This window comes from Planococcus citri, chromosome 1 (genome assembly GCF_950023065.1).
Source record: "Planococcus citri chromosome 1, ihPlaCitr1.1, whole genome shotgun sequence".
Taxonomy (NCBI): Eukaryota; Metazoa; Arthropoda; class Insecta; order Hemiptera; family Pseudococcidae; genus Planococcus; species Planococcus citri.
In genome coordinates this window covers 52,933,430-52,950,958 of record NC_088677.1, presented here as the reverse complement: position 1 = coordinate 52,950,958, position 17,529 = coordinate 52,933,430, and the positions used below count along the sequence as shown (strand labels likewise).

The window sequence follows — 17,529 nt, the reverse complement described above, 5'->3', positions numbered from 1 at the left end:
TTGCCCATTTTGTTCTGTGGATCAACTCATTTGACCAATTGAATGTAAAAATCTAAAATTTGGTTTGTAGCTCATTTTCGACCTCCCAAATGGATTAGATGGTGCCGGTGGTCTCGAGACTTTCTGAAGCTACCAGAGGGAAATTTTTCAGCACTAGAAAAAAACGATTAAAATATGGATTTAAACGAGTAGAAATAGACGTTGAAAACGTGTGCTAATAAGTGAGAGCTGAGTTTCACTTTGGCCTTTTTTATGGAAATTTTTTCAAAGCTAGAAAATCGAAAATTCCGCCGAATGCTCCAAAACGATTTGAAACCATTTCGAATCGATTAGAGATGCCAAAAATAAGGTACATATAAACCAAATTCCAAATTTTCAAATTCATGGATTCGTGAACGAAGATTTGTTCATCTTTTGACAGGTTTCAGATATCACTTTTTGAAAACCTGAAATTCCCAAAATATGACTGAAAGCTCCAGAACATCTTGAAATCACCTCCAATCAACTCAGCATGATGAAATTAAGACGTAAAGAAAATTTTAGCTTTGGAAATTTAAACTTTCAAAAATCTGCTGGAGGCTCCAGAACTGCTCAAAACCCCTTCTAAGCACCAATTCCGGAGGTCAAATACAGGATACTACCAAATTTCAGCTTCTCATGTCAATTTGGTGAAATTTTGATTTTTTCACATTTTTGCCCCTTTGATTTTCAAAAATTCGCCAAAAATCGAAAAATGCACTTTGAAACCGGAAGTTTTGAAACTTCAGCTACTATAATAGATTTGAGAGATTAAAAGCAGCATTTCAAAAAATTTCTCTTTTTTACCTCAATTTTGTCAAGTTTTTTGTATTCTTTATAGAAAATAGAAAAAATTCGCATTTTCAAAAATTCGTCAAAAATCTAAAAATTGAATTCAGCAACTAAACTTTGGTTCAACACTCCACGTACAAAAAAAATCCTTTGTAAGAATCCGATTTAAATTCTATTCTTCGATGAAATAAAAAGATAATTTTCGAGTTATTTATTGCAAATTACGAGACGAAATTCGGCAACACTGTTCGAGTATAGGTACCTACTTGGGAACTTGAAATTTCGTGATAAGGGTAATCAACCAGATAAATGAAATGTTAATTGAAAATTAGTACAAAATGGTACTTCACTTTTTCAATTATGATACTTAATGAACTTATGAAACTATGTAATCAGTAGATACACGGATAGGTAATTTCTTTAGAATTCTACTTTGATATTCGTTAATTGAAAGTAAGGACCATTTACAAAGCACAAGTTTCTAACCCACTTATTTCTACACAAGACCCAGACCCAGAGTATTATGAACTGACTAATATTATCAATAAAGTTCCATTATATAATGCATATACGAGTACCTACACGAATGCTAAAAATTGAAGTAAATTACCTTCAGTTATACGTCGATATAGACTGAATATTCATAACAACTTTTCACTCAGGCAGCTCTTAATATCTCGGCAAACCTGGAGGTGCTGCACTAACTGTAAATTCATATAAAAAATACAAAATTAGTCAACATAATAAGGCACTCGTTTAGTACTTAAATTTAATTAAATAATTATTAATAGATAGGTACATAGGTATATACTGTAGATAGGTACGTGTACGTAACCAACGAATATAATCTACACTAATTTTAATAATAGGTAACTTCAACTTCATTTTGTATTGGGACCCAGAACGACCAATAGCCTAAGCGCTAATAACATGCAACCGTCACAATTTTTAAATAGCCAGTAAAGTTAGAAACAGCATAAATGCTTCGTATTTATAAATAATATACAGTGTTAATGAACAACTTGAGACAAATACGATGGTTTGATTTCTTTTCTCTACTTTTTTTCATATTTTTTTTTTTTTTTTTTTTTTTTGCTAAGATGTGTATTACTCGTATTTACAATATCGATGAATTTGGAAACTTAGTTGAAGTTACCTGGAGTTTGGGAAATAAAATGATAATACCTGAAAAGCGGCCACAGCAAAGTTGATTTTGAAGCATATGTGCATAACAAGCGCGATACAACAGAGAAACATGCTTTTCAAAATAAAGCATTAATGTCACACAACAACCTTGTTGCAGACTGCATTACAACGAGCAAGTAGTGATTTACTCGACAACCAACTGAACTTTAGTCTGTTTCCAGCGGGAATCGAATCAAACTCAATACAATGAAATGAAAGCAAATTACGTTACATTTTACATAAAAAAAATATATATAATGGGAAAAGAGAGATAAAAAAATACAAAAAACGAATCACATTTTCAAAAGCTAAACGCATATTTTGTGGTGATGGTTTAAAATCCGTGTACCATTCAGCAAATACCATAAATCTCCTTGTTAAAATCTAAAAAAAAACCACGCTAATTATAAATACGATATAATTTGTTTGTTGGCGATTTAAAAAAAAAAAACAACTAGATGTCCTGTAAAATGCAAATAATGTATAAACATGAATTTATTGCAAAAAAATAACAGGTTATTGTCGGGTTCTCGTGTATTTAGGTAGATAACTACGTGGGACTTCACAATCCAGGGTTGGGATAGGCAACCAAGCTTATCTACTCTTCGTATACGTCGATAATCTCGTTAATAATCTAAATGCGGCAACGTCGCAATCTTGAAAGATTCGAATTTCAGTCGTTTCAAGATAAAAAATGGATTCCTCAAATTACACCGATAAATTATTCACGATTACCCATTCGCAGATTACCCTTATCGTGATTTTCAATTTATCAGTCCATCGTGAATGTTTCGAGGAGGGAAAAGGGAAAAAGGTCATTGCTGCAGACAACGTTGATAGCAAAAAATATCCCTATTTAATAATTTCTCAATTGTATTCGGAATTATGTTCGTCGTAGAAGCTTTGTTCTTTTTTTAACTCAATGGATCTTCCATCATCGACACTTCTGTTGGGAGGATAAGCCTCATCGAAGAATAAACACGAGTAGGATCAAATACTCGTAGGTGAGCGAATTACACAATTTAGCACTCACTGTCACCCATAATTGATGTAAGATGAGTAAAAATACCAATGTAAGCGCTTATTTTTCACCGTATATACAAAACATATAATAAAATCGATTATTGGCAACGTCGCAATAACAAAAAAATCGCTATTTTGGACATTTCAACGTTGAATTTATTGGCTGCTATGATCTTGAACCACGACATAGGCGATTGGAATCTTTTTAACGATTCTATAGTTTAGGCTATGGCTTGTAGCACTTATCGAAGATATCTCTTATAAAAAAGATGCATTTTCCAAAGACCAGATACATCAATTCTTCGTACAACAGGACCGTGGGACGTCAACTGAATAGCTTACCAACAAATTACACCCCAGCCCAATAAACTCTCTAAACTCATAAGAAACACATCGTATAATCTGACTCAGTCTATAGGTAATTTCTAGAGCAAAGGGAAGTATCAGCCCCAAAGGACTGTAAGAGGACGGCCACACGATAACACAATGGCTAAACTTGCGCGATGGTTATCGTTTAAAAGGTAATGATTAATGTTACCCTCAAGACTACCCAGCGACTTGAACGAGACCACGGTAGTAGGTTGATTAGTGGAGGACACTTGTTATCACCGTTAAAGTTCAACAGCTGCGTGTAAAAGTTCTTACATCATTTACAACACACGAGTTCTTAAAGTACTCCATCAATCTTTCGTTAACGTTTTGCGATCGCAGCACGCAATATCGAGCCAGTATCTTATTATATGTTTGCCAAGTCGAGATAAACTGTGCGTTTTTCGACGATTACCGCTAAATCGACAATTCGCGTGTTACTTGTGCCTACTATTTTGATTCTCCCTTGCCCCAGCGTCTTCCTCTATATTGAACTTAAATCTCTGATGCAGTGTTTAGACGTTCGTTTACGACGATTGTTGGTGTTCGGTTCGGAGACAATTTATAAAAACGAATTAGGTACCCCCAAAAAAAATTATTTAAAAAATGACACGATTTGGACTGTAAAGAACTAAGTAGGTACCAAATACATTGTACTACACGAAAATGATGTTTACTTTTTGCATAGGTTGATTCGTTATAATTATGAAGTGATTACGATGGTGGTGATGATGATGGGTCAATTTTACACTTTACTAATTTTGTCGGGATGGATGGATTGAATGAAAAAATGCTTTGAAATAATTCCAAAAATTAGGCAGATACAGAAATACTGCAAGACAACTCATCTACTCTTACAATGTTATGTAGCCATCTTTTAAATACCCATTGATTTTTCTCAATTATCAAAGATTTTCCGTACGAATTCGCAACGTGTTTTCGATTCTGGAAAACATTTCATCCTGCAGTTTCAAATTCAGAAAAAAAATTCGTTGAAGAATAGACAATTTTTGAAAATCAGAAACCTTTTTTAAAAGCTTATGATTGAAAAGGATTCTGATGAAATATTCTGGGTACATGAATGAAAATTTTGTTTCATTTGGAAACTTGGATGCTGAAATTTTCCACCTCTCATTTGAAGGTACGATGGAGCAAATTTTTAAACTATCTTTGAGTTTCAAAATTTTCAAAAAACAAAACATTTTCCTGATTCAGAAGTTTTGTACAGGAATTTTGAGAAGTGAGTGAGCACCTATAATTACATGATTTTACGATATTTTGTTCAATTTTGAAAACTTTGAAAAAATGACCAATTTCTGACATTTTAATGTTACGTCAGACCCTTGAAAAATTAGGGGAAAACTTATTTTTGAATTCGTAAGACTAAAAAGCAAGAAATGTTTCTTGATTTTACAACATTTGGTCAGGCTTTCAACGGTTGAAAATTTGAAAAAAAAATGAGGACAAATTCTTGACATTTCATTGGTGAATGACTGGTAATTTTTAGAAAAATTCATTACCTAAATTACCGGTAATTTACCAAGAATTACCGGTAATTTACCCAAAATTACCCTATTTTACCTAAAATTACCCGTAATTAACCAAAATTACCATTTTTAGAAAATTACCAGCAATTTTAAGTAAGTAACAGGTAACTTTTAACAAATTAGGCAATGTGTTTCTCGATTAATTAGATAGGCACACATAATTTTTGGTAACTTTTGGTAAGCTGTAGTTGATTCTGGGTAAATTACGAGTAATTTTTGGTAACATACATAATTATGTACATGGTGGTTTTTGGAAAAATTACTGTTACTTTGGTAATTTGTGGTAAATTACTCATAATTTGGTAACTTATAATGAATTACTGATAATTTTCATAATTTTTAAAGGAAACTAGGTACTGGTTTCAATCGTAATCGTACCTTTTGGAAAATCAATTGTTTAACTTTCAAAAATGACTTCCCATCATTTAATCCTAATATAGAAATCTTGAAAAAAAAACCTGGGGGTGTGAATTTTCATGCTTAATCAATCTTCCAAAAATTTCTAACAAAAATTTATTCCAATTCTTCATCAAGCTGTAAAGTTTTTCTGAATTGAATTGAAGATTTTGAAACAGGGATTCCCCAAATTCATGAAGGGTCGATAAAATTTCTCAATTGGTTTCAAAATGAAAGTCCCAAAAAATATAGAAATAATAAGCTAAACTTCAACTCAATACAAAAAGATTTTCTAATGCAGAAAGTTCAGAACAAAAATTTCTCGAGACTGATGGAAGGGAAAAAGGTAATTTCAACATTTCACCCCAATTACCATTCGACGCAAATGTTTTCCCAAGTTTCCAGATTTTCAAATCAGTTCTTGTTTGATTTTCTTTTAATAAAATTAGAAAAAAGAATTTTTTTTTATTGCCAAAACAAACGAAGAGCTGATTTAATGTTTTGTTTTGGCAAAAATCCCACGTTTATTGTGCCTGCTTTTTAAATGAAATTTTTGAAAAATTATTTGAATTCTTTTCAGATGTCAAAAAGTTGATCTTCATCACAATTCACTATCCATTAACTTTTTAATCTAGTCTGGGTGATAAATGAATATCCATCCGCATAACTGAGGCAATGACGAAATCATGTTGCCTATCTCTCGAAATGAAGGGGCAAATTGCCACGAAAACAAAATCTAGTCTAAAAAACTTTTTTTGAAGGTAAGAGCAGGAAGAATTCAAAAACTTGGCTAATTTTTGAACGACTGGTCATTGCCCAAGGTCTCATCTGAAGGAGTAATCAATTTTCTTGGGGAAAAAATTACCGTAGATGCTGATTCGTTTGTGATATGTTGCATGGCTTTTCAATTTTTGTAAATAATAACTGGTGATTTCAATTCTAGAGATAGGCAACATGCTCATCCAAAATTTATTCCTCGATGGTATCAAATACAAAATTATATTGCACTGGACATACTGATCAGAAATTTTCTGCCATTTCTCAATTTTTTTATGCCAGAAAGCTCACAACACAACATAGGACCCATCATCAACCAATCCTTCGATAATTCTTCAAATATAAATACCTTGATAAATCAAATCTGTTCACACAGGTGCACTTAGGATTGCAATATGTTTAAATGGAATGTGATGCGACTACAACCAAAACACCCGGTATAAGTATACACAGTGAATACATCAACATTATTTACATAAATAATAAACGAATAAGACTACGCAAAAAGCAAACATCTGTGTTATTGAATCATCAAAATTCTGTATCTTTTTTTTGGAAAAAATAAAATAACAGGTACCAAAACCTCCGCAACAAAGTCAAAGGTTCGTATTTATAAAAAAACATGGTTTTTTTCCAGTCGCTAAATACGCCATACACAAGCGGCAAAAACAACAACGCGAACCTGGACACGAATACGAGTAGGAAAATTCTGCATCACGTACTAAAAAATGTCTACCGCGCGTCAATATAAATGTTATGGCTTTATTAGTTCACGAACGAAAACAAGCGATACGTATAGGCTTGTAAGAGAAGTTTTTAATTCGTATAGCACTACACCTTTAGGAATAAGCTCACTGTAACCCATCTAAAAAAGTATAAAGAAAACAACGATCAGGAATACATGATGAAGGCGAGCATATGTCACGTATAAACAGTAAACACAGCGTGCGGAAAAAAGTAAAGGACCCTTGACACAGGTAGGTATGTAGGTTGGCAGGTAAGTGATAGGTATTTCAATAAGGATCGACAGATGACCACATTTGAGAGACGAGTATCACATCTAGTAGGTAGGTATACAGGAAAATACACGAGCAAAAGAGAGAAAGAGATATAGAGACGAAAACGTAAAAGCGAATGATGTGGTATACTTTGAAAAAAATATATATAAACTCAATATTATGAACATGCATTTTTTTTTCTTTTTATATACTCACATAGCGTACATAGGTAATAAAATACTGGTACATGTGTAATAAAAGCTTTTCAATATTATCGTCAAACAAATCAAACAGAAGCCGAGATGAGATATACATTTGCAGCAAAAAAAAGAAAATTAAAAAATAAATAAAATGAAAATAAACAAAGGACCCGAAATTTTCGGAAGAATTAAAAATTTTCTAATACGAAATAAACTGCGTCACCTCTACAAGCCAAGCTTTTTAATATTTCACGTATTAATATAAGGTATATAAAATTCGTTTGTAAATAATATGTATATATAATTATTTACTATAAAAGCTATAAGCGTGCATTAAAAACCCATTTTCCAGAAAAAGTAGCCGATTTTTTTGTTTTTTTTTTTCAGAAATGGTCGAGTTATAAAAAAAAATCAATTTACACGCTCGTTTCCACGCGAATTGTGACACTATTGTGTAAGGTACACGCTATATTTAGAAAAAATGAAAAAAAATTTGACAACTGCTACGAGGAAAAATGGTGGAAACAAAGACTTATAATTATAGACAAAACTATCGGATGAAAAAACTATTTAAAAGCGCAAAGGCAACACATCTACTAAGGTAGATGCAAAACAGAACACTCGAGAGCACGTGGTTTAGCTTCTAGGTCTATCCAATTCAACATTATAGCACTTCCGGATGCATTATAAAATGTTGTTATTGTAACAATACGTAAAGTGATTCTTTCTACTCAAACTCGTAATGCAATAACCTTATCAGAAGGCAGTTTATCAAAAAAATAACGAATTTTGAGTCGTAAATTTGTAATGGTAGCAGAGCAGTAGTTTTTCGTCCATCAAAAAACGTTCGACGTTCATGAAAAAAATGGAATTTCATCAAAAAATTGTTGTAATGGTAGCAGAGCGATGGTTTCTCATCAGTAAAATCAGAAGCTCGCATCGAAAATTCGCAAAATCTCGATGATTTATTTAAAAAATCATTTTCGCCCCTCTCCTTCCCTGAATTGAACGTCCAATACATGAAATTTCAATTTTTGATCCATTCCAAAATTGTTTCTCCACATTTTCAAAATAATTTCCTCCTTTATTTCTTGTTTTCGGCAATTAAATTGACTTCCATCCTCGTGAATACCAATGCCTCGAAAATTTTAAAGAATTCCAGCGAAAATAATTCAAACATTTTCATTTTGAAAATTATCTCTATAACTGGATTCTCACAACTGAAAAAAATATATCCTCACTGTTTCCATTACAAGAGAAAAAAAAGTACAATTTCCTCCTCGCAGAATAAAAATTTCTCCCTAGAAACATCCACCCAAGACGCGTTTACCCGTTATTAAAAAATGAAAAAAAAAACTGAAAAAGTTTTAAAGATTTCGCAAATGCATATCAAATCTCGTTTACAAATGAGACAAGAAATTGAAAAAACAAAAAATTGAAAAAAAAAATGGAGTAAAGGTCATCCTAAAAGTCTGTCACTGGCATTAAATATAGTAAAAACTAACATTAAAATACTGCTTAGCAGTTTTTGAACATATTAAAATAGTTGAATAATTTAGTACACATACGAGATAAAATTCCATACGCTAATCGTGCAATCAAAACGTAAATATTAAATTTTAAAGCCAATGTAGACAAATAAAACACGAAACGTATAAACAGTATACACGGAAAAATAGTACAAAATTACACATCAAAAAAAAAAAAGAAAAAATGTACACAAGCTGAAGGTATCTTTCATACTTCGGTAACCAATCAAAGTACCGTGTTCATAATAAATAATCAGCCATATACATTTCAAAAAACAAAACGAAAAAATTGGGACAAAAAAAAAGAAAAGGCTTATGTTTAAAAAATCGAATGCAAAAATCGCCGTCAATTAAATTTAAATCGAAATCGTATAACCTTAGACTACGAACGCTATCACAGTATACGTATGAAACTTGTATAATGCATTTTTTCCTCATACAGACTGAAGAAAAACTTTTTAGAAATATATTTACAAAAACACGCAACGATTTCTGCATTCTATCGTAAATTATAGGGCGAAAAAAAAAGAAAATATATTAAAAATACGTCACTATGCTAAAAAAAAGAGAAAAAAATTATATTTAAATTGTTATTCACGATTATATAACAGAAATGCATTATAAGAACGTTTTAAAATCCAAATAATAGAATAAAAGCTTAAAGAGAAATAGAAAGCTACAAATCGATTACTCTACAGACAATGAATAAAAAAACACGTACGTAAGTAAGTTTTACTGCTTGGAAAGTTTTTTATGTTTTATAAAAGTATGGATTATTTTTCATTTTTTTCTTGTTTTTTTGCTTTTTTTTTGTTTTCTAGTGTCGTGTATGGTTCGTCTTTTATTTCTTTTTTTTGCTGTTTCGTTTTAAATCTCTTTTGCCGAGTTTTGCTAAATTTTTTTCAAAAAAAAAGTAACTACCTACCTACCTAAGTACCTACCTACTGAAGAGAAATAAAGAATCGAAATGCAGGTAAATTTTTCGCCGCTAAAAAATAATCTCACGAGTATTGAGTATCTAGTTTCAATTATCACACGAAAGGTAACGACAATTTTGTAAAATGTGAGGAATACATTTATCATAAACCTAAAATAATGTTGAAAAACATTGAATTTAGAGGAAAGGAACATAAGTGTACGATTTCATCAATTTTTTTCAATACCTGTGGCGTTTCAAATATTCCAGGTAAGAGTGCTGACTTTTATTGTTCAAAAACTGCATCATTAGAATATTTCGTCAAAAATCAAAAAAGTCGATTTTTAATGAACTTCAGAACAGAGCAGATTTGGAGGGTGTCTAAAAAATTATACTTCATACCCTCGTCTCTTCTGCTTAAAAATAATAAAAATGAAAAAATACACGAGATCATAATTATAATGATTTAGTTCACTGCATTTTTCAAAAAAATAATTTTTTCATTTTTTAAAATATTTTTCAAAAAATACAGGAATTTTGGGTCAAATTCAAATTTTTTTTAGGATCTTAAGGACCGGTAAGAAACGTTGAAGTCGGGACCATGGTAATGGAGGGGCAAATAAAGCCACCTCAATCCACAGTATTTCATTTCTAATTTAAAAAAAAAAAAAAAAAACCCGCTCATTAAATCAGTTTTTCTTGTCACACATTTTACTCGTATGTACTTCTCTTATTGTCAATTTCTATTTTGAAAAATAATCTTCATACAAGGTGTCCTGTCCGAAGACCACCACAGGTTATCTATTTAAAAATTTGAGGGAGGGAAGGGAATTTGAAAATCCCAAATGAAATACATTTTTCAAGTTCGATAAAACAAACTGAAAATACACAAAACAGGAAACATGAAAAACTGCATACGAACTTTTGAAATGTGAGGGAGGGGGATCCTCTAATTTCAAACGAGTTGAAAAATTAAATTCGAAATTATCAACAAAAAAATTCCAATGACTCTGCCGACTTTATGAGGTGTTCTCTATGAAATCAGAAATCAGTGTTGTAAGATTTCTCCAGAAAGTGAAATTCGACTCGGATTTTTTTTTTTCAACTTCAAAAACTTTAATTCTTATAAAAATGCGGATTCCGAGTCATTTAGGACTTTTTCAGTGCCCTCTTTTCGCATACAAGGACTAAAAATCTTTTTCATTGCTTCTAAGATCTGGATGACCTATTAGACACCTTGAGGGAGAATTTCTGATTGTAAAATTTGACTCTCTTTCTTCCTGTGCACTACCTCTCATTTTGAATCAACAAACATCGCTGAAATTATCGAAAGATCAGCGTAAAATCAATCAAACATTCTTAAAGATCTGTGAATTTTACTCATGTTTCACTGAATGTCACACTGACTTATATTGTGCAGCAATTATCCTTGAATTTCAACACTTTTTCACTGATTCAAAACTGCAGACTTAGAATGTATATACGTGATGAAATTGGCGATTTGTGCATCATCTATGAATATTATTATGCTAATTCCCCATTCTTTCAATTCTCTTAGTCATTGCAAAATTACTCATTTTATTTCTCGTCAAATAAGACTGTTAGAGCCTTAATTGATCGGATTCTCAGTATACTTGAAACAATTTTGAAATTCATATCTTGGAACGTGCCACGGTGACTCGACTATTTCCTCTTCTTCATTTGCATCCAGCACCGTCTCATCTGCGATCTTACGAATTTTCTAAACCCAATATTTGGTAATGCTCTTTTCTCAGCTATATAAATATTACTCAATATCAACATCAGTGGCGTAGTTATAGCAGACCCTGACAGCCTTCCCCTTCAGATGAAAATTCAATCTAATCCGCTCATTAACTCAACGTCTTTCGCTTTTTGAACCAATATTTTTCAGAAAAATTTCGATTTCGTCTGCATTTCATTTTTTTAAAAAAACAACAAAAAAAATTGAAGGATTTTTCGAACATTCTAAATTTTCATTTTTTTCTGGGAAAAATTCTGGCTACGCCACTGATCAACTCCAAAATTCCAAAATTCTCTTCTCGAATCGTTGCATTTTCGTTGCACCATCGACGAACAACTTTAATTGGAGATCATCAACAACCCTATAACCACTCGAGATTCGTAAATCGCCATTTCAATCATCAGCTGTCCAAGCGATGCTACAAACTCATCCCAGCACCACTAAATATGCTTCAGGCTGGCACCGCCACCCAAGTACCAAATTCCATCAAATATTTAGCAACCAGAGTAGTTCACCAGTTCAGGAAAAATATTGCAGGGTATTGAAAAAAAAATTGAGCGAAAAATTATCAAAACTGGCTATACTTTACAGAGTAATGTTTAGATACAACGAAAAAAAAAAAAGGAAAGAGAAAGTAAAAAAAAAAGTAATAAGGTCGTACATAAAAATCGAATTACTCTTTACAACAAGATGTGAGAGATACTAACAGACATAATACGTACATACAAGAGTAAGATATATAGCCATCGAACACAAAAATACGTAGTACATCGCCATTTATGTAGAAAATATCAAAAGCAACAACTATATACGTAAAATAGCGTAAGCTCTTCTATACATCTCACCCGGTCTCTTCACAACAACAACAACAACACCAACAACAATAATAATTTTTCAGCCTGCGTGTGTGTGTGTATATGAGTATAAAGAGTATATCTCATTTATATAAGTAAAAGTAAAAAAAAATCAAAGTCAAAGAAACCAATACAAATACATAATATGGGCAACACCACAAAAACTGTGTACGTGTATCAGAAAATATGATGTAATAAGCGGCGTAAAAAAAACTTCTCGCGTATGTTAGTAAAGTATATAGGTGGTTTTTTTTCATTATTTTTAGCAAAACTGCGGTAAAAGACTGAACCGTAACCGCTTCACTATGTGCAAGTAAAACAAAAAATAATAAATACAGAAAAAAACCCAACAAGACCGAACCTACATAACACACTATTTCAACAACGCCATTAAAGGAAAAAAAATAAGAATGCAACTGAAAAATATTTCAAAAAACACTTTCAAAAAAATAAGCGTCGCTAAAATGTAGGTGGGTAATAATTCGGCGTTTCTCAAAAAAAAAAAATAATAATAATAATAAATCCACACAAAAAAATTATGTAATTAAAATGAACGCGTAGCAACGAGAAAAAACATTCGGGTATGGATTTTTTTCTCAAAAATTTGTACTTGTACGTGTATCGATCGAGTAACCTTCGACTTTTTAAAAGGAAAAATTCATTAAAAATATTAATTTAAAAGAGAAAGAGGGGAAAATGCTAACATACGAATCTTTAAAAAAATTTAACGTTCGAGAATTTTTACGAAATAAATCGTGTTTCGCAGAATCATTGAAGAAAAGAAAAATAATTATCGTACAAATAACATAAAAATTCACGAAAGTTTTTCACATAATCATTCTTTTTGCTTTAAATTTAAAAACAATAGTTAAGAAAAATATTATATTATAAGTATAAACGTTTTTTTTTGTTTTTATTTTTTAGTAATTTTAATTCTATCATCATCGTCTCAATTATAATTTTAGTCAAACGAAAGAGAGAAAAAAACGAAAAAAACATGAAAAAAAGGTCAACAACACGCACACATTTATAAATAATAAACGTATGTAACAAAGGGGTTCAGGAATTGGGAGAGGATCAGGGATAGGAAGGAGGTAGTCGATGTGTGCGTGTATCATAAAAATGTGCGAGTATCATCATCGTTCTAATCGATGAAGAAACAATATTAAAATACTTACCTAGATAAAAATCTCGAAAAATTATCAAAAAAAAAAAAAAAAAAAAAAAAGTCAACAGAAACATGAAACGATGCATTTTGGTTTAGTGGTTTTTAAACGGTTTTTAATTTTTTGTACGGTTGTAAATCGTCTTCGTTATTATTATTTCCGATGGTGGCGGGTTGACTATTAATACTATTGATATTATTACTATTATTATTACTACTACCAGCGCTATTGTTGATAGCATTGCTATTATTGTTGTTTATACTATTGGCATTAACGTTACTATTACTGTTAATTGATGTACTATTATTGTTAGTAAGATTTGAGAATTGCGCAGCAGCGATAAGTTCGGATAGATGGGATGAGGCGGCGGCCGCAGCCGCCGGATGGTTGGCGATGCTGACCGGGGGATAACCAGGAATAGACGGTCGGAGAGCGGTCAGCTGTGGGAAAAAGTGATGCGCGAACGCCTGATTTAGCTGACCGGCGGTAGTATTGTGATAACGAGGCATAGAGGCGGCCGCCGCAGCCGCGGCAGCAGCCGCCGCCTGAGCCTGAGGCGTTGCAGGATTCTGCGGGAGGTTTTGTTTGTTTAAAGAAATACCCGTAAAAGCTGCGGCAGTTGCAGCGGTGGTTGGAAAAGCGGTAGACGAAGGTGGTAGTCGGTACTCACATGACACAGGCACGAACGGTTGCAACAGTTGCTGGTACGCGGTCGCCGCACTTTGTTGGTAAACTGGTACGCCGGATTTGTCGCCGGCTGCTCTCTTATAAGGTACCATACCGGGAAACGCCTAAAAAATTACGGCAAAAAAGAAAAAAAAAACAACAACGAGATTAGTCACCGATGTACACTTCGTCAAAAAACTGTTTTGGTATAAATATACGATATCTACTTGAAAATTTATATTAAAATAGGTAGGTACTGTAAATTAAGTAGACCTATGTGCATTATTCCAGTTCACCAATTAACTATTATTATACGACGTTTCTCTCTCTTCCTTCTCTCGTTCGTCGTTTTCTTACGTCATTTAAACGACGTTCGAGCCTGCCTATAGATTTCTACCTAATACCTAATCGATTAATTACACCGTAATCCAAACATAATATCCAAGTTAATCGTAGCCTAGCTTATACTATTACACCTCTACCCATAGTCTTACCTTAACAGCTAATTTTAAACTTATAGAAAACTCTTCCCGAAACCTTTTCTTTTCGTAAGCTTTCTTAAAATACACACAGAGGCTTAATAACTGGCTCTTTATATTACCTGCCTACGGAAATACGTTTTTTTTTTCAATAGCTAAACGTTCCAACACTACTGAATTAGCCAAAACAGTGGAAATTTTTGAATGAACGATTATCCACGCCTACCATACGAATTAAATAATCATTACCATGCTTTGTCAATATTTTGTAAAAAAAAACAGTTTTTTGCTTACATGAAGATGAGTCTACTTGGAAACAATTTATTCATTCTATATTTTCCATTCGTAAAATAAAAATATAATCGTGAATCACCTACCAATTGAGTATTTGATTCAAAAATACTCAGAACAAAAAGTGAAAATTATTGCACAATAAGTTACTTGGAAAAAAATTCACTGAAGTAACGGAGTGGGCGGGGGGGGATTAATAGACAGATTTTCACGCCTCCCCTCCCCAGCTCAGAATCTGTAAAATTGTCAAACAGGTAATTTTGATCTATGGTTAGTAATTTGACGACTTTTTGACATTTTTTGAGTGTTTGGAAGAAATTTCAAAACTGTTTCGAAAAGTCAAGATTTTTGCTAGTTTTCCGCAGAACTTCAAAACTTTTCCACAACAACTTTGTTTTCAAGCAATAAAAGGTTTCAAGGTTTTTTTCCCACAAATTTCCAACTTATTTTTTCAGAATAAGGGAAGGATGTAGTGGGTCAAGTTCTGATTTTCACGAAAGGGGAGAGCGGGGAGCGAGTAAAAAAATCCATATTGAAAATTTCCAATGAAAAATGTACTCATTTCTCAAAGTCACTGCATTGAAACTTCTTTTAAACATTATTTTCAAAAAGTTTTTCGAGGACTTTCAAAATTGACATTTTTGGAAATTCTTGAAACAAGAACACAGAAAATTCATCGCTGCAAAAATTTTTGGGTGAGAATGTTCCTAATACTATAATTACGGAGATCTAAAAAATATTTTAAGCTACCTACTTATTATGATTAAACAAATTTTCAAACCTGAAAAAAAAAAAAAAACGAAAAAGTACTCATCCCTAAAATAAGAAAAAGGTTCGAAAACAATTTCGCAAAAACCTGTAAAATTACAATTACACAGCAGATGTTCGGTATTTTTTGGTAAAATTTTCAAAAAAAGTTGAAATGAAAAAAAGATTTTTTAAAAAACAATAAAAAACGTCTCTTTTTAAATGTAAATTATTTTCAAATTTTTTTCCAGATTTTGATCAACTGTGGGGATGTTTTCAATCCTTGGAATCGTTACAAAAATTTAAATTTTCAAAATTTTCAGAAACATAGCACCTCAAAAAATCTTCAAAATTTCAAAAATGCCACTTTCCATGAAACGATAACATCGCAATACTTGAAATTTAGCATTTAAATTTTTCAGCTAATAAAAAATATAACATTTTATTCTACAACTTGATACGAATAGCTTTTCAAGATTAAAAAAATTTCCTCTACCAAAAATTGGCCGGAAAATACCCCCCCTCCTCCGAAAAAAGTAAGAAAACTTATACCTCTTTTCAGTCAAGTTAAGAGGTTATATTTTTTCTGAGACTTCAAGCGACCGTCTATAACTACATACAATGAAAACACATTTTCCCCCCTCTATTTTCCAAAGGCTCAAACATTAGTCGACTCATTTACCCGCCCTCTTCCTCCTCTTCTTAATCATTTTGAATTTACGCCAAATTATACAAAAACGTTTCTTAATTTCCTCAAATTGAATTAATGAAATACGTTCCAGCTACAAATTTGGATCTGAAATCGAAATTGACCCAAATTTTGCAACTTTTCAAGCAGAAAACGAATGGACACAATTTTTAGATTCAAATTACATGTTTTCATAGGACCAAATTTCCCGTTTTTGAAAGCAATTTTTCAAAAAGTGCCCTGGTAAATTTCACTTGTATTGCTAGTTGCATATTTTAGCCAATCTTTTTCTTACATTTAAAAAACAAAGCTCAATAATTCAACATCAACAAAAAACAAATTATTTCAAACTTTGGTCAATTCTATGGCCTCTATATAACCCTGCTGATATTTCAAAATAATATTTTCAAACGAGTTTTTTTTTCAAAGTTTGCCGAATTTCAAAAAAAATAATTATTCGTAGGCGTAGGCGAACTACGGCAATTTCGAAAAGAATTAATAAAATCTTGAAATTAAACCGAAAACCAATTTCTCATTTGCAAATATCCTCAAGGATTACTGGATCGTTGGCAAAAAAAAATCCAATCATCAGTTAGATACCTAGACCTACTAAAAATCCCCTCCATAATTAACACAATGCACCCTATCTGACATAAGTACATTCCAAACCTGCGAAATGAATACCTTTTTAGCTTGATAACGCCTCGAGTAAAGTAATTTTCATCGAAATAACAACTTTCCACTACAAAGTGAAAAAAGACTGCGTATAAGTCGATATAAATTTTTTTTCAAACGTAAAAAATTACATCGAAGAATATACACCTGGGAATTTTTCTTTTACCGAATTGCTCTGTCTGTGTTTGATCTCATTCGTACACAAATTTAAATATCTCTCATTCGAGAATTTTATTCAGTTTTCCTCGTATTTTTTCTCCATTCGGCATATAAAAAGCGAACCAAAAAGGACCAATATTTGACGACTTTAGTCCAACAAAGGGAGAAGGCAAGAAGAGGGAAAAAACTTCGACATATTTTTCCAAAAATATCTCCGAAGTTTCGCTTCTTCTTACAACGAAGCCACGCGAAACCCCTTCCTTCGCCTTTTCGGCTCTTCTTCCCACATCTC

At 32.2% G+C, this 17,529-nt stretch overlaps 1 protein-coding gene across 13 annotated transcripts in view; it reads right to left on the bottom strand.

Annotated features, from left to right (window-relative positions):
• mbl (muscleblind) overlaps positions 1–17,529 on the bottom strand; it is a 368,573-nt gene that overhangs the window by 5,165 nt on the left and 345,879 nt on the right. For all 13 annotated transcript variants that reach the window (XM_065346122.1, XM_065346119.1, XM_065346120.1 and 10 more), the window contains 2 exons: positions 14,203–14,323; positions 1,421–1,514 (listed from right to left, as the gene is read on the bottom strand). In XM_065346122.1, the coding sequence (XP_065202194.1) occupies positions 1,480–1,514; positions 14,203–14,323 (156 nt within the window). In that variant the 3' untranslated portion in view covers positions 1,421–1,479. The remainder of the gene's footprint in view (positions 1–1,420; positions 1,515–14,202; positions 14,324–17,529) is intronic.